Genomic DNA, 22002 nt, shown 5'->3' with positions numbered 1-22002 from the left:
AATTCTTCAGAATGTTCATTCCCTTCCCTTGGCCCTTATCCTCATGGGCCTCCCAGTAGAAAAGCCCAGGCAGGCCCTTGTGTCAAAGGGAGGGATTGCCATGGTCCAACAGCTGAGGCCAGGAGGCTGTCTACTTTGTATATTTGAGGACAAGAAATCGGAGGGAAAATATTCCTAAGGGATTCCCACAATTAATCACAATAATTAAAATGTAGAAGGAAGAGAGCCTAGCAAGAGACTACAAGGTGACTGCAAGGGAATTTTACAAATAGAAAAGTGCAGTCAGGAAAATAAAAAATGGTTAAAGTATTTCGTGACTTTAAGGCTAACACAAGTTTGAAGAACATGGGAACTTGTCTTGGAGACGGTAACTCATTTGATAACTGACTTATGCTTTCTCCCTCCCCAAATTTAACCCTTGATGCATGAGTATTAGGATCAAATAACAAAAAAAAACCCTTAAAATATTTAGGATTATCAATGCCCATTTAGTAAAAGGATTTCATTTTTAATTTTTCATACATCAAACTTCTCTACTGCAAGCTCTATTAACATAAGTGAAATGATTTTTCACACTGGAAAAATAATGACAGTCTAAAAAGATAGGCACTTGTATAATTATTCTTACAGAAATGTATTTAAAAAAAGAAATGTATTTTAATTTTTAAAATGACAATTCAAATATATCTCAACAGAACCTGGTTGATTATTTCACTTTTTATTTGGAAAAAATAATAGTATTTCAGCTTCTAACGTCTTCATGTGTGAGAGCTTGGACTGAGTATAAAAATAGTTCGCTATACTGTACTTTTTCTGTTACCAACTTTACTAAGCGTTCAGTAGAGTAAAAGTATAAGCTACCAAGTGGTGAGACTCCGCACTGTCTCACAGCCATCGAGTCGATTCACACTCATAATGGCCCTCCAGGACAGAGGAGAACTGCCCTTGTGGGTTTCCCAGATGTGTTTATCGGAGTAGAAAGCCTCATCTTTCTGCTGCAGCGTGACTGGTGGATCTGAACCAACGGGCAACCTAGGCCACGAGGGCTCCAATGACAAGATGACAGCTATAGCCAAACCAAAATTACATATGATGTAACTGATCGAGTGTGGGTAATAAGTAATAAGAAGTGCTACTGGCATAGTGGTAACGAGTGGGGCTGCTAACGCAAGGTTAGCAGTTCGAAAACACCAGCCACTCCGTGGGAAAAAGACGGGGCTTTCTACTCCATAAAGAGTCTTGGAAGCACACTGGTGCAGTTTTACCCTCTCTATAGGGTTGGCTGGGAGTCAGCATCAACTCATTGCCACTAAGGTTTTTCATTGGAAATAATGTCAATTTCCTGGTTACATATACACCTTCTCTGTCTTAAGCATTTAAAGAAACTTCTTTTATTCTTCCTCTAAAATGCCGATATAAAATATTTTGAACAAAAATCAACTTTCACTCATAAGGTGTTTAGAATACTGCACAGTCTTTGAAGAAACCAAGTTTTAGAAAAGTTTTTGTAAGTTACATTTCAAACATCTTGAGAGTTTTAAAAGCTGTAATAACAACAGTCAATGAATTGAAAAGGTGAAAAGCACAAACAAGCCCATTAATCAATCCGCCACTGACCTTGTTCCAGCCTGAAGAGTGTCTTTTCTAGCTTTTCCATTTCGTTTAGAAGTAAAATCCGAATCTCTTTACTGTTTCCCATTTTGGCAGCGAAAGGAGTCAAAATCTTTCAGAAGAAGGGAAAGAACTCCGAAATCGGATGCGTTCTCCCTAGGAAACAAAAAGGAATTAAGACACAGAAAATAACTTGCGTTAAACTCTGCAGAGCCGACAGCCCCACTTACATGTTCTGGGTGCCTTTTAACCCTGTAATAGCAAAGGAAAGAGTGAATCTTACAATCGATGGCAAAATTCACAATCGGCTTCTCTCCGCGAGCACAGTCCCTAAGACGGAAGCAGAAATACTGAATGACAAACGACGACCCAAACCACCACAGCGCTCGCTACTTCCAGCGAAAGCAATTCGGTTAGGAAACTCCTGGAGTCGGGGGTGGAAAATTCCCAACCCAACCCCAAGGGCTCTGAGGACTCACTGGCACGGCCGCTGACAGGAGATCAGCGTGCCCCGCGATGACAGGTGGGAGATGGCCCCATACCCAAATTCGGGTGGGAAGCCACCAATCGGGAGCGGGGACCAGAGGGAAGCAGTTGTTGCCCCTGGAACAGCCGCCCCGACGCAGGATGCACAGCGAGCTATAGATAGAAAGCAAGGCCAGCGGCATTCCCAGCACTTACAAGGAGCAGGTTCAACGTGAGGCCTCGGGGACACTGCGGGGCCCGCGACCCGACGCAGGCAGAGGGGCGGGGAGGGAAGGCTGCACCGCGGCCGACCGCAGCCCAGCCCCGCGCACAGCGGCCGCGGTGAAGGGCAAGGGGCGGGGGGGCGGGGCCGAGGCGCCGGGGGAGGGGCGGGGTCGCGCGCGGCCACGCCCGGGGTGGGAGCCGACACCTCCCGTCGCCCACTTCCGGGGGGCGGCCGGCCCGCCCGCTCGGTCGCGGGTCTCGCGAGAGCGAGGCCGCCGCGGTCTCCTGCGTCTCGCGCCCGGGGCTGTGGGGTCTGCGCCCGCGCCGGGGCCAATACCCGCGTCCGCCGCCGTGGTTCCCCACGAGGAGCGCGTGGCGCCTCCGCACTCCCTACGGGACGTCACCCTGGAGGGGCTGCGAGCTAGGCCGCACCTGTGGGGTTGTTATCGGTAGGGGACAGGGATTCGCCTCCGGCCCGTCGCGAGCTCGTGCACAAAGCCAAACGCGCCGGGCCCTGCGCCGGCCTCCCAATGGCAGGGAGCAGGGGGTGTTGCGGGAACCAGCCTCTGGTTCCTTCTCCACCAAATATGTGTCCTTTTGTGTTTGGTTCGCTGTGTGACTTGGCCAGCACCTGTTCTCAGAACCTTAGAATTGCCTCTTTGTAAAATAAAGGCCGAGCCACAGTCTTTGTCAGCCTTTGCCGCCCATCAGCACCCAACCCCTCAAGTTCTGACTCAGAATCTTCCGGAATGCAGACGCGGGTAGGGTGAACAGTCGAGAGAGTAAATACCTGTAGTATCTCCGAGGCCAGGTGTTCCTAATGCACACTGGATAGACCTGAAGATCCTCCGAGATTAAGGATCTCTGTTGAAGCTCTTTGGGCCAAAAGTGCAGGAGACACCACCCCTCCTGGACTTTTTGATCTCACTTGATTGTGATGAGTTTGGACAAAGTGTGAAGAATCTGATTTCCTTTGTTGGGGAATTACTACAGGAACGACCCACGAGGCATTGGTGGTTCAGGAAGGCGCCCTTGACAGTTGGTAGAAGCACCTGGCTTCTACTTTAATGACAAGTCTACAGTTGAGCCCACAAACAGCTCATGAGAGAAAAAGATGTAGCAGTCAGCTTCAGTAACGATTTACAGCCTTGAGCTCTTTGGGGGCAGTTCTATTCTGTACCATGGAGTTACTGAAGTAAAACAAGTCAGAATTGTGTCCGTGTTGATGGGTTTATTCTGGTGGATGGTTCAATGTTGAATTCTCACCATCCGCGTGGGACATTCAGTTCGAATCTGGGTTAGATTTCAATATTGCACTTCATATGTCACTGCTTACCTGTGTCAGTGGAGGCTTGCAAGTTGCTATGATGCTAAGTTGCATTCAGCAGAGCTTCCAGCCTTTAAGTAAAAGACTAGGAAGAAAGGCTTGGTAAGCTCCTTCTCACCAGTAAAAACCCTAAAGAGCCCAATGATCTGATCCATAAATGATCATGGGGATGGGGTAGGATGAGGCAGTGTTGTTTGTGTGTTGGGACATTACTCAACATGAAGGAAAAAAGACGGATCATAAGTTAAAAACAAAAAAGCAATGGAGACATTGGATAGAGGGGATGGGGAGCTAATAATGAGTACAAGAAAAAATATACTAATTGGGGTGATGAATGTACAACTCAATATTATTAAACTGTTGAATTGTATGCTATGCGAATTACATATCGACAAAACTCTTGTAAAATTAAAATATAGTCTTAGAAACCCGAAGAGGCAGTTCTACTCAAAACAAAATAAAATCTACAACAAACAACAACCCCCCCCCAAAGTTACTGGAATGTTTACTTGTTCATTTTGTTTTAATAGATGTCTGAGAATGGCTAGTTGCAAATGGCCCAAAACTGAGTTAGGGGAACTACCAGCTCGTTTTTTAACTCAACCATTGTTGATTGAGTACGTGCTGCTTGGAGATGGGAATGCGGCAGCGACAGCACACACGTGTCGCCTTCTGTAACTCGCTTTCAATGCTGGGAGACAGAAAAAAATAAGTCACTAGATAGGTTAATAAAAGGTTGTACAAAATAAACCAGAGAGATGTGAAAGAGTCAAGACAAGAGGTTTGCAATATTTTGATACAAGGGTCAGGAAAGGACTCACTGGTAACTTAACCTTTGAACCCAAACCGAGGAACAGAAAGACGATATCCTGGGAAGAGGATTCCCCTGCAGAGATGTCGCAAGCACTCAAGGCAATACTCACTCAGACATTTAATAACGCTTAACACTCTACTCGAACAGGGAGCAATCCAGACAAGTTTCATTTCAATCAAGATATTCAACAATCTAAACTTATTTCCATGAATGTACTTCAAAGATCAAACATAAGGTTCTATCAACTTAGTTATAATCAATATCCACTGCACACACTAAGGCTACATCCTAGGTGTACTCACCCCAAGCCAGGCCTCTCTCCACGCAGGTATCTGCATTGCAGGAGGTCTGCACTCTGTGGCCTTTGGGGGCTACTTTTATATTGTTGATTGGCGTCATTTTTGGCATCATCATGATCTGACCAGTTTCCTTTCTCCAATAAACAAGTTAGTGGTAAACAAATTAAACGGGATAAATATCATGGTTCAACTAGTTTCCTTTCTATCATAAACAAATAATAGTAAATAACAAGCGATCTAGTCAAGAGATCCAGCCAAAGCAAGGCCAAGCAAGAAATGTTAGCAAATATGGTGAAGTTAAGGAGGGAGGCAAATGAAGCTGAGTGAAGATAGTAGCAGAAGATTAGAGTAGCAGAATAGGCTAGAAGATGTGGCCAGACTTGTAAGGTTTTGTGGGCCGTACCAAGGACTTGGGCTTTCATTGTGGATGAAAAGGTGTCCGTGAAGGGAAAATCGATACCAATGATGACTGGATAACCTCACATGAGGGGAACAAATAACAGAATTGTCGGTGAATGGATACATTGGATGCTATACAATATGGCAAAGTAATAATAATATATAACAAGTGTTCCTGGGGGTAGGGCGTGGGAGGGAGGGGATAGAGCGGGGCTGATATTAAAGAGTTCAAGAAGAGAGTATTTTGAAAATTATGGTGGCAGCAACTGGACAACTATGCTTGATCTAACTGAATTATGAATTGTTATAATATCTGTAGGCTCTCCCGATAAAATTACTTTTAAAAGAAAGGCACTATTCTAGAGGACATGCTATGTAAAATCATGATTCGTGATTGTGGAGAGGTGCCTGGGTTTGAATCCCTGGGCACTGGGCAGCTGTGAACCATCGGAAGTTACTCTCCCTCTCTGCTTTCACTTCTCCAGGACAATGGGGTGAAAATAAGTTCCAAATATTCATCAAATGGGGCCTTAGAGATGTGTCTGATATATAGCGAGTGCTTGTATAAGTAAAAATTATCAGAGTGGGGTTGGGAACACATTTTGAAACATAGATTCAATATCTATTTGTCTTCGTCATCCCTTCCACTTTCAGTCCCATCGGATAGCATTGTCCTCCTGCTGATCATGTTGATTCAGGGCTCCAGGACCAGCCCTTCTTGCTCTCCTGCCTCCTGGAAAACTCTCAAGTCATGCCCACATTTCAGCAGCACTTAAGGAGTAAGGGAGATAATCAAATGAATTCTTTCAGCAGAGAAGAAGGCTCTCAGAGCTTTGGCTGTCATCCACAGTGAAAACATATGCTTGAATTAAAAAGAAATTTGTTAATCCAAATGCCTCTGTGAAAGAGTGTAGGGACGCGGAATGTTAAGTAATGCAAACAGGAGGATGTAGTGTGATGTGCCTCTCAGATTAATTTTACAAGCCACACAGTGTCCTTTTTCAAAGAAAAGAGTTCACCAGTGTTCTATTTGTGAAGGTCTTGGAAGGCTGCTGCATTTGGAGTCTGGGCGACACTGGTGCCATGTGCAGACTTCATTTCGGTGAACATATGTCATGTGCTGTCCTGTGCGTGCCAGAGGTCTATATATACACAGTCACCTCATGCTGCGGGTACCAGTGGAAGCGTCTCCTGGAGGAACATTTACCGAGTTACCTTAGCCACATCATCACAACTTTAGCGTCTCCTGAAATATTAATGTTAATGCATTTGGGGGCCTACAGAAATTGGAACCTGTGGTCAGAGAGGCTTTCTCAAGGCTTCGGTTCATGCATATGTCTTTTCAGAAAAGACAAGAGTCATTGGTGATCTTCGAGTTCAGCCTTCATCCTGTGCTCTTCTAAGTTGTGAAATAGACCCGGGCAGTCTTTTTTCGGTTGTTATGCTTTCCCATGCTTTCTGTGTATTTCACTTTGTAGTGGCACATATTGACATTATTAGTAACCTTATTTTGTAAAACTTGGAATTGCGCTTCTGAAATCTCTTCCAAGTTGAACAGTTTGTTCTTCGCTATTTTGAAATACAGTAAATGAAACAGTAGTCACTTGACTGTATGTCAGATTCCATAATCCAGATGCAGCTAGGAAGAAGAGAAAGGAAAGAAAATAGAGTTGAAGTCAGGAAAGAAGAAGGACCTGAAAATCTAAAGAGATTTTCCAAAATTAGGAATCTCAGCATAACGATAATGGGTCCGGGAGATAAACAAGCCTCGAGTTCATTTGCATTTCTCTCGAGTCATTCGTAAAATGTGAAGAACAATAACTTCCTTGCAGTGTTAGTGCAGAGAGTAAAGCAGAAAGTCAATCCACGGCCATCTAGTTGACTCTAGCTCATAGTGATCCTGTACAGGGCTCCCCAGACTGAATTGTTATGGGATCAGACAGCCCGGTCTTTCTACCCCAGGGAGGCTGCTAAGTGTGAACCTCTAGCCTAACACACAACCCTCATAAAGCAGATAAGAGACTTAAATAAATGATAGCTTTAAAAAGAAGGGCATGTCCAGTTGTCCTTGCTGGGCACAAGAATAGCAGTCAGTCATATCTGAAGAAAAAGACGCTCCAGGCATGGCAAAGACCAAGAAAAGAAATTCAGAAGGACGTTCACTCTGTGAAGAGGTGGTGTAAGGGTTGATTCACAGCATTAGTCCTTCTGTGTATGTGTATGTATTTATTAGATAATTGATTAAAATGTACATAAACTAAAACCCAAACTCAAAATGCTGACTCATAGTGACTGACTGGGCGTAGAAAGCCCAGTCTTTCTCCCCTGGAGCTGCCCCTGGTTTCGAACTGCCCACCATGCAGATCACAGCTCAATAGTAACCACTATACCGCCAGGGCTCCCGTGAAATGTACCTAGACAAAGGAAAAAGTAATTTTATATCTATTTTTAAAAATAGATTCTTAGGAACTGCATGGATGAAATCATAACAATATTTCCTAGGCATTGATATAACTGTCTATAATGCTTAAAAATCATGGTAAGACACCTTAGTGCACTCTGTTACTGTTTTCTGGTGGGTTTCCCAGCTGTGAAGCACAGCAGGGATGGATGCATAGTGATAATAACTGATACAAGGAGCTGCAGGGCATGTGGAGATGCGGGTGAGTGATAGGGAGGGAACGGGTTTCAGGAGTAAATGATGAAGGCTGAAGGGGGGAGGGAGCACTAGATTGCACTGTGATTGCACAAGTCATTTTAAAGGCGATTTCACAGCAGTGCTGGGAATGCTCTAAAATTGATATGGTAATGGATGTACACTTCTTGATATGATTGAACAATGAAGTATTGAATTGTATGATATATAAATTATGTGCCAATAAAAATTGTTGGGGAAAAAAATCATGATAAGAAACCAAGAAAGTTTCTTAATGGCAAGCTTTTTCCCCTTAGGGTAGATCTTTTAAAATATAAAGCAAAATGATTTTGCCATGCAGAGAACTTTACTGTTCTTATGCCTCTGCGATGCAGTGGGGGTGGGGGCAGCAAAATGTCCTTTAGGAGGTTTGTGGTTAGTTGAAAAGCAAGAACCGGGGAACGGGGTGGGCATGGGGATTGGCGGGGCATGGGTCTATGTTAGGATGACTCCATTGCATATAACAGAAAAACAAAGCAAAGGATGGCTTTAACAAGACAGGCGTTTCTCAAATAGAGAGGTCAACAGTTAAAGTCTGTGTGGCAACTCTATTGAGTCAGCAGGAACTCAGGCCCCTGGAAGCGCACTGCTTCCGCCCTCTGACTGACTGTGTGGATTCCGGCTTCTGGTTCAGTAAGACTGCCAGAGCTCCAGCTACAGAATCAAGATTCAGGCAGTGGGAAGAAGGCGAGGGATGGAAGGTGAACACCCTTCCATTTAGGATCTACCTGGAAATACTACACATTTCTGCTTGTGCTTTGTTAACCAACACTTAGTCACAAGGTACACACAAACGTTACTTGTATCTGGGCCAGGGCCAGCAATGAGAGCAGCTACAGAAAAGAGAATGGATATTGTCAGGCAATGCTTAGTCTCTTTGCCCCAATTCTCACGGTGTTTGTCTTGTTTTATAATTGTAGTCATTGGCAAAGTTACCTAGTTTGCAGCAAGAGTTTGGAAGACTTCAGGAAAGATGCCTCCCACTGGGGGCTGGGGGTGGGGTGGAGATGAAATTTGAATGTGCTTCACTGCACTGACTGAGAGTGCTTTTAAAGATCGGACAGAAAGTTGGGAGGTGATTGAATAGTTGGCACACAGAAACCTCAACAAGAAAATACATGCAAAAACGTCCAGTTGGAGACTGTAATTTTAGATCTGTTAGCCAAGTGAGCTTGCTAAAACTAAACTCCAGGACTGGGCCAACTGAGCAGAGCTGGGGAAATCATGCTCAGCGGCATGTTCACTCACAAATGAAGAAGGACAAAGTTAGGCCTAGCTCACTCGGTTATTTCTTCCCAAATTTGCCACCAGATAAACTCCTCTGCCTCCCCATGAATGGAGCAAGTTAAAGAGCAAAGAGAGACAGAGTTTGTGTTGCCAGTTCTCCCTTCAAAGAACACAGGAACTGGGGCACAGCATCCCTCAGTAGACAGTTTACAAGTCATTTACCCTTGTTTCTGCCCTGATTCCTGAGTTGTATTCTATCTTCCAAGGAGATGCCAAAAATGAACTGTCCTGACAATGACCCTCTGCCCTGTAAAGTAGTTAATAACAGCTGATATGGACTGAGTATTTCTGAGGCACCAGGCACTATTTTAAGCCCACTATATGCACTAGCTTAATTCCCCAAACAACACCATTGTCCTTCCTCTTTGAAGATAGGATAAATGAGACCCCATGATTAAGTGATTCATCTACAGTCAGCAAAGGGAGCGAATGAAAGTGATTTTGCTCATGTTCTCCGTGACTCTGCTCAGCCCACCCTAAATAGGAGCACACCAGGGCCATCCCCACAGCCTGCTAATTGATAAAGACTTTATAATTTGAATTCAAATGCTGCTGACTTTGCATATGGCTGTGTCAACAATAAATTTGTTTACTTGTTTCTAGGGGTCTCTTCACTACTCTAAGATATAAAGATAGATCCAGCTCAGGGGATCTTCAAGAACTCTCCCTTGGGCCTGCTTTAGGTGCTCTGGAAACTTTATGTACCTAGAGTCCGCTGTGCCAATTTTGGTGCATGATATGTTATGTTATGTTATGTTATGTTATGTTATGTTATGTTATGTTGGATGAAAGCTATGCCTTCCCTTTTATCCCTAGCGCCCTTGAGGCATGGACTGTGTGTTCTGTCTCTGGAGAGCCAAAGCAACTGCCATTGTGTTGATTCTAACAGTGGCCTTATAGGGCAGAGTAGAATGGCTCTCTGGAGTTTGCAAGGCTGTAAATCTTTAGCGGAACAGAAAGCCTCATGCCTTTCCTTTCCCTTGAATGGGTTATTGAGTTCAAAATGCTAGATGGAAGACATATAAAATTATTCATATCAGAGAAGAAAAAAAACTTATTTTAAAATTGCTCGTAAAAACTGCTGATCTTTCCCATTAAGTAACCATGGGGGGAAATGTTTTTCAATTGGTGTGGTAGTTACATAACCTCTCAACTTGTGAAAGGGTAGAGTCTAGCCTGTTAATCAGGTCCCAGCTTGATGTCCTCAACTGGAAGTGCAGTAAAGGCCAGATGCACTGGAGGCCAGATACACTCTTCTCTCTGCTTGTCTCCCTGCAGGACATTCCTGTTGAGAAACCACATGGAGCTATGCTGATGGCAGCCCAAGCCCTGGAGTTGGAGGAACCGCGTGGAGACCCACACCTGCGCTAAGATGCTTCCACCACCACTGGATCCACAAGACTTTCTACCCATTGGCCTGTGATCTTCCTTCATTCAGCGTGATTACATGCTTTGCATGAGTCTGAAGAGGAATTTATAGATTGGTATCCGACATATGGGCTAATATCAGACTTATGGACTTGATCTGGACGGGGTTGGGATGTTTTCTCAACATTCAATTGCTCTTGTATATAACGCTCTTTCTTATACACATATGAGTGTCTATGAATTTGGTTCTCTAGTCAACCCAGACTAACGCAATCGGTTTTAAAACTATCTCTGATAAAATCTTTTAAATCCTGTTTGAAATACCTGTTGTATAATAATTCCATACCCTGTCATTTCTCTATTTCTCTCTAGGATTGTGTTTGGTGTTTGGTCATACGGAAACCCACTGTCATGGAGTAGATCCTGACTCATAGGGAGCCCATAAAGTGAATTAGAATTGCTCCGTAGGGTTTCTAAGACAGCACATCTTTACGGGAGCAGGAAACCTGTTCTTTCTCCCAGGGACTGGCTGGTGGACTTAGCCACCGACATTGTAGTTTGCAGCCTGTGACAGGGAAGAGCTTGTGTCCAATCGGCTGTGCCAGGATTCTCTGTGGCTCGTCAGTGAAGACAGTAATCCCCCATGGTGAGCTCTAGCGTAATACAATCAGCTCCACGGTGATATCTGCTTTGTGCAGCCAATCAAATTGAAAGAAAGTCTCTTTGGGAGTGTAGTCTGCTCTCAATAGAAGTGGACACTATGGAAAAGCTGGCGCCTATCTTGTTGGATCTGGATCTTGTATCTGCTGGTCATCTAACCACCAGGTTTTTGGATTTGACCAGAGATCGACTGTATTTCCTGTAATCCTGGAAATCGTCCACAGCCTCTCATCTTAACTGCTGAGCGTGGCTTCGTTAGCTTTTGCAGCCCAAAGCCTGCTATCTGACCTGCCAGTCTTGGCTTGTCAGACCCTGATGAGTCAGGGGTAAATTCCAATCTGAATGATGATTCATGAACTTGAGACCTGCCTCCTGTTCTATGACTGTGTGAGCCATAACCTTGATATGAATCTTCTCTCTCTCTCTCCATACATATTTAAAATCTTCACTGGGTTTGTCTCTTCAGATAACCCAGGTTAAGACATCATCCAAAGCTTAACCCTCTGTGGCAAGAGGGCTCCTTGTCGTACGGAATAGGGGCTCACATGAATACGTTGCCTTGTGGGGATTTGAACTCTCTGTCCTTGTGCTGGCCATTGTGCAGGGGTTGGCAACACTTGAGATGTGTTTGTCTGGTCCTACCCTGGTTGACATGGGCTACTGATTTCTGAAGCAGATAACTTCTGTGTTTCTTTCCTAGCTGGTTAGATCTAAGCACCCTTTGCCTGCCTTGTCCTTCTTTCAGTTCCTACTATCACTGAGACCACTCTAAGAAACTGAAAAATTCTCCATCTAGTCGCAGACCCAAGGCATCTACTCCATAAGCCTGAGCCTCGGCCCTGAAGGGTCCTGTGAAATGTGTGCTTGGAATGAAGGGTGTTTTGGTTTTGTTCTAAATGTGAGTGAAGAGTTCTATGCCAGGCAGCCTTGCTTCAAGAAAAGGGGTCTTGCACACGGTGAAGAGGCTGAACAATGAGATCACCCTTCATGGATTCAATCAATATTAAAACATTAATCCATGTCTACACTATGCGCTGTTGGGGCTGTCAGGTAAGGATTGAACTGCTAGCCCCAAGGTGGGTGGCTCAAACGCACCAGTTGCTCTCTGGGAGAAAGTTAAGACTATCTGCTCCCATAAAGACTTACAGCACTAGAAAGTTGGAATCGTAGGTGTGGATTTGGGGTATTGTCTGCCACGTATTGTTTTAGGCACTGGCCATATAGTAGCGAATAAACAGAGAAGACTCCTTGCCCCATGAAGGTGTTACAGTAGTGATCTCCTCCCCATCGCCGACGTGCTTCCATTAGGACCCATCCAACTGTTTCTTTCACTCCCTGGATCGTCCTGAGGTGCTTCCGTCTTCGCAATCTCTATGCCCACAAAAAGCCAGGCTTCTCTTCCTTCCTCTCAGGGACTAGTCACTGGGCCTAGCCCCTAGCGTGCGAGCGTCACACTTTAAAAAGTGCCTCGAACCCTGCTGCAAAGCTCCGTTCTGACTGTCAAACATTCTGGACCCTTTGTGCTTGCATTCCTCTGTAGCAAACCAAGTCCTCGGCTGGGAGATGGCTGTCTTGGGCTGGCTAGAGAAAGTCTTGTAGGGTGGAAAGGCAAAGGAGAAGAGCACATTAAAGTCTTTAAAAAGTTCCCTATCTTAAAAAAAAAAAAAGAAAACATCCCTGTCTTACCTGTATCTCCATTGCCTAGCTTAATGCCTGGCATGACCAGGCATTCAGTAACACCTATTGAATGGAATGGAAGGATTAAATAAGCAAATGAATTGTATTATGATATCTGTGCCTTTGTTTCTTGCTTAATGAAAATTTACCTAGGCTAAATCTTTTTGGATGATTTAAACGTTTCCCCCTCTACTTCTATTTGCCCTCTTGCGTAAACAGTTGAACAGATCATGAGCAAGAGCTTGCAGAACTAGGCAGTCAGCCACACTTCCTTCTCTTTGAGATGACTCCTTCCTCTTTAATACCTGAAACGCACAAAGTGAAAAGACCTGAATTTTCTCTAGATCATGACGAGCATGGTAGTCACAGGTGGCTTGTTTCTCAATTATGAGTAGGAGTGGATCAGACAGCTGATTTGGGAGGGCAAGTTCTTTTGCCCAGTTCAAACCTCTTACAACGTGAAACTCTCAAAACTGAGAGTGGAAGCCTTTGTAGTTGCACGAACTATACTGACAATAAGTTATGTGGCTGCCCCCCTACCAGAGAGTGAGCTCCTTGAGGAGAGATTCCTGCCATCCCCCAGCCCACCACCCCCCGCCCTGAACCCCCAGTGCCTACAACAGTGGCCAGGGTCTGCATAGTCGGCCCTAAGGAAAACAACCTGGGAAGGAAGCAAGGAACAACCATGTACTTTTCATTCTTTCTGCTCTCTCCTTTTCTCAAGAAAGATTGTATTAAATTTAGTAATTTCCATATAGGCCACTAATTGTGAAGTAAAAATATGAAAGTTTTTTAGTTCAGCCAATTTATCATTTCAACTCAGTATTATTGAAATGAAAGGTTTAGAGTTTGGCATTAAAGGAATGAATTCCTTTTTACCATGACATTATTGATTGTTTTCCCTTTTCAAAACTATAGCGATTCGTGCATTATTCAACTGGTGGACTGTCTCAGGGTACCGGAAAGCCAGAATTGACTAATCCTTGATTCTAACCTACTGTCATGAAGTCAGTTCTGATTCCGGGTGACCTACGGAACTGAGCTCCCTGGAGGACTGAGTAGAACTGCCTGTGAGCTTGCTGAGGTTGTAGGTATTTCTAGAAGCATCTTTGTCCTTCGAAGTAATGGGTGGATTTGAAGCTCCGGCCTTTTGGTTAGCAGCCAAACCTTTAATCACTGTGCTACCCGCCCTTTTCAACTCCTGCAGGAGACTTTTCTTGCATCCACGTAGTATATTGTGTAAAATTAAAGTTAGATGAAGTATAATCTATGCATGGTACGTACAATATAGATTCCCAGTTGAGTGTTCAACACCAACCCAGTTTACCAGAACACTTGGCAGGCATATTTCACTGTCAATCAAGTAAACTCAGTGGAAAGGTCAACGGTATAAGGACAAAAAGGCCAATCTATTTTAATTGCCTAAGGTTTAAAAAAAGCCCTCTTCTCAATTTACAGTGACTGTGGGAATCATTTTCATGCTTACATAGTGAAAAGGGGGTTGTATATCATGAATACAACATAGTGGAAAACCAGCAAGACATTAAGAGTAAATCAATCAGCATTACTGGAAAGTGCATTCCATGAACAAAGTTTACATGGCCTGCTAAGGAGAATCATTGCTTTTCAATTGCACAGAAAATACTAGTGTGTTTTTATTATCTTAAAAAAAGGCTGATAATTTTTCTGTAAACCTAAAACTGCCTTAAAACATAAAGCCTATTTTTTTGCTGCATTTTCATTTAAAATTATCTAACCATTATCTAACTTTCTTTTAAAATTATCTAACCATATTCTTGACATTTAATCCATATACTACACAATTCAGTGGTTTAAATATTTTAAAAGAGTTGTGCAGTTATCACCACGTTCAATTTTAGAACATTGTGTTCATTCTTATACCCATTATTATTATCATTTTCTTTCAAAAGTTCTATTAGGACTTACTTAGGACATCACACCATTCTATAGTGCAATCATATCAGGCAGTATGGTACAATCACTACCACATTCAGTTTCTTCCTTCTTGTACTCCCTGATAATCAGCTCCCCATTACCTCCCCCCACCACAACGGTACTCTCCACCCCCAGGAACTCTTATCCTAGTTATTGACTTTATCGATTCATCCATCCTCGGTTTCATCTATGAATGTCAGGGGAAGCCAGCCCCTACCACATCATTACGGGTCGGTAGGTGCAATTGTACAGCAATAATAAGTAAAGATCATAGTAAAGTTATAGAGAGCATGAGAGGTAGAAGTGAAGTATTGATATAAATGGAGTCAGACACGATTCATAGTAGCATGCTCACCTCAGCCCCGCTTGGTGGTCCACGTGGAGGGCCAGAGTTTTATATTCTCTGTGGACATGCAAGCCCCCTAATTACAGGTGAGGACAAAAGTCACAGGAAGGGGCTGTGCTATAGGTAATACAGTAATGAAGGGGATGGTGGTCTAGGGACATACACGCAATAGGAAGAGGAGGGATTGGGGATATACATGTGACAAGATGGGCGGATCCTAGATTTAGGATGGCATCTTAACTTTGACCTATTCCCTAGATCTCCATAGGATCCATTATCAGTATGGTGTAAACCCCACCTACTGGAACCAGATAGATGACTGCAGGCATCCATTGTCCTTAACAGCAGGGAGTGGGGCCTATTGCAGTCTGGCAATGGTTGGCCCTCAGGGAGGATGCCTGTGAGCATCTGACCTCCCCCTACATATGAAAGAAAACATAGAAAAATACTTAACAAAGAAATGTATCAACAATGATAAAATACAACACAGATAAATCCCTATATGAAATAAAACCCACAGCAAATATTAAAAATCAAATCAAGCAGAAAGGGGTATCAAAGGGGAGATCAGATAGTAAGATTTTAGCCGTTTTAGTCTACTGTAGTCTTCTCTCCCGATACTCTCTGATCACTGAGTCATTCCCATCCTTCCGTTATTGTTGGAGGGAAATCACTGGACGGTTATTCCCCGTGTAAATTCTGCAAATGTGTCTTGGCCTTCCACTGTCATCCAAAACCTTCTGCACACCAGAGTCTCACATTTTAAGCTCTGATACTGTTCCTTCATTAGGATTTGGATTGTATAATTTACAATCTTTGGATCAGGAGTGATGGTGTGTTTCTTCCATGTGGGCTTAGTTGATGTCTATTTAGATGTCTGCTTGTTCGAAAATAAGCCTTGAAGACCCCAGATGCTATTCTTTCTGATTTCTTCACCACCGTATCTTCCGTGTTACCTATATGGGGGTGAGTATCCAGTAGGGCCATGTCATAGAGTTAATTGTTCTTAGATCAGAGCTAGGATTAAGTGAGAGTCCCAAATCCATTCTTGAATCCATATTTTCTATTTGCCTCTTATTCATCTTAAAGTCTATTTTTAAAAAAAGGTAATTTTTTCTTTTTAAAATCATTTCATTGGGGGCTCATACAACTCTTATCACAATCCATACATACATACATCCATTGTGTCAAGCACAGTTGTACATATGTTGCCATCATCATTCTCAAAACATTTGCTTTCTACTTGAGCCCTTGATGTCAGCTCCTCATTTTTCCCCTCTCCAGCCCCCGTCACTCATAAACCCTTGATAATTTATAAATCATTATTATTTTGTCATGTTTTACACTGTCCAATTCTTTTTTCTTTGATGCCCGATACCTGATCCTATCGACACCTCATAATCACACAGGCTGGTGTGCTTTTTCCATGTGAACTTTGTTGCTTCTCAGCTAGATGGCCGCTTGTTTATCATCAAGCCTTTAAGACTCCAGATGCTATATCTTTTGATAGCCGGGCACCATCATATTTCTTCACCACATTTGCTTATGCATCCACTTTGTCTTCAGTGATCACATAGGGAAGATGAGCATCACGGAATACCAGATTATTAGAACAAAGTGTGCTTGTGTTGAGGGAGTACTTCAGCAAATATTCTAAATAAAATGTCAAAGAACTTTATCCATCCAGAGATGATTTAACATATTAAATTTCTATGGGTAACTTAATTTTATTGTATAAAGTTTGGGAAAATATATGGATAGAGTATAAGTTAAATCCATAATAGTTATATACAAAAGCATCTCTAAGTATTTCTCAGGGTTACTGAGAAGTTCCATTCTGGTCCAAGTACACTGGCCTCAGATAAAAGCTTGAAAGTATGGATACTAAACTTCACAGCTTTGAGTGTGGTGATGAGAGAAGACAGGTGTGAAGAGACTCCTTAAACTTACCTGGAGCAGAGGAAGACAAGTTCCTAAAAGGGAAATCGCATAGCAGCAGGTGTGATGCCAACAATAGACCTCTCTCCTAGCTGGTTGAGCCCCACATAGGCCCCAAGGATGATTATAACTTTGATGGAAGAGAGAAACCTGCTGGGCATCTCAGCTTCACTGGGGGCTCTCCTCTATCGTCTGCCTCACTGCGTAAGGGCATGGCAGTGAGGGCATGGCAGAGCTTTCTTGATTTACTGCCCAGAAAGTAGCTATATCATGAGTTGCGTCGGCAAGAACCCTCCAAAATTTCCTGAAATACAATATCATCAACATCCTATCTAGCAGAAATTCTTTTGACTTCTGAAATATGAATAGTAGTTCATCTTAAATTTATGGTACTAATGCTGATTTCTTGGTATTTGAAATAATGATAAATAAATTTACTAATTATTGACAAATTAGGGCTCCGAGTTAATGGCTGAACAGGTATTTCTTTTTTTTTTAATTAAAAAAAATTTAGAACATGTATTTCTTTTTTTTCTTTCTCCATAATCACTGGAGGTTGTTTGTTTAAAAAACAAAACAAACGGTTACAGTCTCCTACAAGCACAGAGTTTAAGTTTCAAGATATTCAAAACAAAACAAAACAAAAAACCTGTCCCGGCCCAGGGGACTGCACATCAGAAGCCAGCATGACCAGGCACACGTGGCCTTGGGGCAGGTAGGTCCATGGCTGCTTTCTTGCCCAGCTAGCAAGCATGCCACGCCACCCCCTCTCCCTCATCTAGCGCCCACCCCAAACCCAGTTCCCCGCTTCAGCTGCCATCTTGGCTCCAAGAAATAACTCCAGGACGCCTTCGCAGAGATGTGGGGGAGGCAGAGGAGCAGGCCACGTGATCCAGCCAGATGGTTTAAAAATTCTTGAGAAACTCCTCAGCCACGATGCGCGCTCGGGCGTTGACCGACAGCTTCATCTCGCTGATCTCTTTGTCGATCTCCTCCATGAAGTGGATCACAAAGTCCACCAGTTTGTGCTTGTACATCTGCTCGGTGTGGAAGTTGGTGATCAGGAAGCTGATGTCATACCCCTCTACTGGCTTCCTACGGAGGATAAAAAAATTCTCTGCTCTCATCATCATGAAGCGCATAAACTTGTGGCACAAATCTTCTCAATCTCGTCAGCCTGTTTCACTGTGATGCTGACCCGGACAGAGTTGATGGAGCCCTCGATCAGAACCTTTTCCTTCTCATTCCTGCTGATGGTTACCGGCTGCAACAGGAGCTCTTTGCTACTCCTGACTTCCACCTCGGACTTGTGCGGCTCCACGACCTGGGAGGAGAAGTTTTCCAGGCAGAGGGCCACCTGCAGCGTGGCTCGCAGGGCACTCAGGTAGGGGCGGAGAGTGGCAGTCATCGCGGAGGCTGGCTGGGCCGGAAAGCGGAAGTGCGGAAGTCGAACATGTATTTCTTGACACCATGCTCCAGTGGTCTTCCATGACACTCTGCCTCTCAAACAGTCCAGGATTATGTACAAAGGAATATTGTTTGACATGTGAATTTTAATGTTACTCTTAAGATATTTCATGCAAGAACTAGAAAATACCTCCACTAATTCATTCCTTATAATATTTTAAAACAAAAGAATCAATAAATATAGAGAAGGAGAGAAAAAATTCAACCTGAATCCAGGAAAATATATCAAATAAATATGATAATGTTTGTGAAATCAGTTCAAAGGCTAAATATTGAATCTATTCTGAATTTAGTGTTTGTTTCACTTTTTGCTCTTCAAAAATACCATGTTTATCAAAGATAAATTTGGTACTTTTTAATTTAATGTTATGTTTTACTTGCTACATAAATTCTCACCACAGTTTTTGTTGTTGTTGTTTAGTTTTATTTTGTTGCTTTGTTTTGGTTTTTTGTGCATATTATTTTCTCTGCAGGTCTATATAGATAAGATAGGTGGGATAAACAATCTGGAGGAGAAAACAACGGGACCGACAGTTCCAGGGGGACATGGGAGAGGAGGAGGTGGGGGGAAAGGTAGTGGTGTTAACAAACCCAGGGACAAGGGAATAACAAGTGATCCAAAATCAATGGCAAGGAGGGTATAGGAGGCCTGGTAGGGTTTGATCAAGGGCAATGTAACAGAGGAATTACTGAAACCCAAATGAAGGCTGAGCATGATAGTGGGACAAGAGGAAAGTAACAGGAAACAGATGAAAGAACTAGAAGGCAAAGAGAATTTACAGAGGTCTAAATACAGGCATGTACATATGTAAATGTAGTTATATGTGATGATGAGGAAATAGATCTAGGTGCATATATTTATAGGTTTAGTATTGAGGTAGCAGATGGACATTGAACCTCCACTCTAGTACTCCCTCAATGCAAGAATACTTTGTTCTATTAAACTGGCATTCCATGATGTTCACCTTCCTAACATGATTGCTAAAGACAAAGTGGGTGCATGAGCAAATGTGGTGAAGAAAGCTGATGGTGCCCAACTATCAAAAGATATAGTGTCTGGGATCTTAAAGGCTTGAAAGTAAACAAGCAGCCATCTAGCTGAGAAGCAACAAAACCCACATGGAAGAAGCACCCAAGCCTCTGTGATCACGAGTTGTCAAAGGGATCAGTTAGGTATAGGGTATCAAAGAACAAAAATCATATCATTGTGAAGGAGGGGGAGTGCAGAGTGGAGACCCAAAGCCCATCTGTAGGTAACTGGACATCCCCTTATAGAAGGGTCACGGGGAGGAGACAAGCCAGTCAGGGTGCAGTGTAGCAGTGATAAAACATACAACTTTCTTCTAGTTATTTAATGCTTCCTCTCCGCCCCCTCCACTATCATGATCCCAATTCTACCCTATAAATCCGGCTAGGCCAGAGCATGCACACTGGTACAGATAAGAGCTCAAAACACAGGGAATCCAGGATAGATAAACTTCTCAGGACCAATAATGAGAGTAGTGACCCCAGGAGGCAAAGTAGAAAGTGGGGGGAGAAAGAACTGATCACAATGATCTACATACAACCAAAAAGTGGGTGAAGGGAGACTGTTGCCGGTTTAAGGCATGGAAAATAAAATTATCAAGGGTTCATGAGAGAGGGAGGTAGGGGAGAGGGGAAATGAGCTGATACCAAGGGCTCAAGTAGAAAGAAAATGTTTTGAAAATGATGATGGCAACATATGTACAAATGTGATTGACACGATGGATGGATGGATGGATTGCGGTAAGTGCAGTAAGAGCCCCCAATAAAATGATTAAAATAATAATAATATGAATGGAAAAAGGCCAAAAAGGAAGAATATTTGCTGATCAGCTATTTAAACTCACTGCCATTAAGTCAACTCTGACTTATTGTGGCCCTAGGGGATAGGGCAACTGGCCCTGTGGGTTTTGAGACTGCAATTCTTTATGGGAGTAGAAAGCTTCAGAGGGGCTGGTGGTTTCAAACAGCTAACCTCCTGTTTAGCAGCTCAACATGTAACTCACAAAACCACCAGGGTTCCTACTTAGTGAAAATTACTCTAATTGTCCTACAACATCTTATAATAATATAACTGGCTTTTAATATAAAAATGGGGAAAATAAGTTATGGAAATACAGAATTAATTTTTCTACAAAGAATAAATGAGTCACAGGATGTTTTGGTATCTACAATGTCAATACATTTTCCTATTCAGTACCCACAAGAATGCTTAAATTTATACAAAGTAATTGCATTTTTGGGGGGGGGCATAACTACAGATAAAGTTGTCTCCTTAAGTCTTAGAGTACACCCCGACGTGGATACTCCTGGGAGGTCACTCTTCCCGGCTCGGTCCAGGTGGCATGGAGGAGCACAGGGCTCAGTGCCCGGTGATGTACAGTCCTTTTCCACAACGTCGGAGATCAAGCCGGGCCTGGCGCCTGCACCTGCATATTCCTACAGCTTCTCAGAGTCCTGAGGACAATGACTGAGGAGACAAACCATGCAGGAAACAGCCCTCAGCTACACCCCTGAGTCTAGGTTCTCCATGATGAGTTAGTTAGACTTGTTCTCTACTTTTTTTGCACAATGCTCGAAACTTCAAAGACTATTGAGGGCAATCTCAAATCTCCGTCTACACTCACAAGGAGGAGAAGAAAGGGCCTCAGTTGGGCCTTTGTTTTTTAATCCATTTTTTTAATCTGGTGAGTTGGATACTTAATACAATAAAATTTAAATTTCCTCTAAAAAAAAAAAGTCTTGGAGTACAAGCGGTCAAAGGGATGTTAACTGCCACCTTATTACTCCAGGCTTGGAGAAGTAATTATATTTTTTTTACTGTAGTAGGAAAGAATGGGCCACCTCAGTAGTCACTGAGGCTAAACATTACTGTCCCCACAATTACTTTAGCAAACCTGGTTCCCCTTGCGTCTGCAACACCATGCAGAACTAGTGATCGAGTTTGCAAAGAGAAGTAATTTTTTAAAGTAGTTTATTATGCAGGAGTCTTTTCACTTCCTAACCTCAAAACAAACTACAAAATCATAATAGTCAAAACAACTTGGACTGGGTACAATGATAGAAAAATGGCACAGACTAGAGAACCCAGAAATAAAACCATGCAGGCAATTGATTTTTTTTTTTTTACAAAGGCCCAAAATACATTAAATGGGGAAGAGATTGTCTCTTCAACAAATGGTGCTGGCAAAATTGGATTTCCACTTGCAGAAGAATTAAATAGGACTCATACTTTATTCATGTGCAAAACCAAATTCAAGCTGGACTAAAGACCTAAGTGTAAATCCTATAACTATAAAGAATATCAATGGGAAAAAATTGTGTCCATCAAAAGACTTCATTTCTTTTTTAAAAAATCATTTTATTTGGGGCTCATAGAACTCTTATCACAATCCATACATCCATTCGTTGTGTCAAGCAGATTTGTACATTTGTTGCGATCAT

The 22002-nt window shown here is 42.9% G+C and overlaps 1 protein-coding gene, 2 non-coding genes and 1 pseudogene across 5 annotated transcripts in view; 1 reads left to right on the top strand and 3 right to left on the bottom strand.

Annotated features, from left to right (window-relative positions):
• Window positions 1-2429, bottom strand: part of AGL (amylo-alpha-1,6-glucosidase and 4-alpha-glucanotransferase) — an 81603-nt gene extending 79174 nt beyond the window's left edge. The window contains exons 1-2 of one of the 3 annotated variants that reach the window (XM_075558752.1): window positions 2293-2429; window positions 1618-1767 (exon numbers count right to left, since the gene is read on the bottom strand). In XM_075558752.1, coding sequence (XP_075414867.1) covers window positions 1618-1699 — 82 coding nt within the window. In that variant the 5' untranslated portion in view covers window positions 1700-1767; window positions 2293-2429. Of the gene's footprint in view, window positions 1-1617; window positions 1768-1841; window positions 1967-2090; window positions 2108-2292 lie in introns of those variants that run through there. The other 2 variants (XM_075558769.1, XM_075558761.1) reach the window with 2 other exon arrangements.
• A 15222-nt stretch (window positions 2430-17651) lies between these two features.
• On the bottom strand, window positions 17652-18501 carry LOC142436944 (actin-related protein 2/3 complex subunit 4 pseudogene; annotated as a pseudogene).
• A 2351-nt stretch (window positions 18502-20852) lies between these two features.
• LOC142438289 (small nucleolar RNA SNORA73 family) lies at window positions 20853-21058 on the top strand. The gene has a single exon (XR_012782692.1). It is a non-coding gene; the product is annotated as a small nucleolar RNA SNORA73 family (small nucleolar RNA).
• A 318-nt stretch (window positions 21059-21376) lies between these two features.
• LOC142438378 (small nucleolar RNA SNORA66) lies at window positions 21377-21508 on the bottom strand. The gene has a single exon (XR_012782759.1). It is a non-coding gene; the product is annotated as a small nucleolar RNA SNORA66 (small nucleolar RNA).
• Between the last annotated feature and the right edge of the window lie 494 nt (window positions 21509-22002).

Source organism: Tenrec ecaudatus, chromosome 1 (assembly GCF_050624435.1).
Source record: "Tenrec ecaudatus isolate mTenEca1 chromosome 1, mTenEca1.hap1, whole genome shotgun sequence".
Taxonomy (NCBI): Eukaryota; Metazoa; Chordata; class Mammalia; order Afrosoricida; family Tenrecidae; genus Tenrec; species Tenrec ecaudatus.
This window is presented reverse-complemented; position numbering and strand designations above follow the sequence as displayed.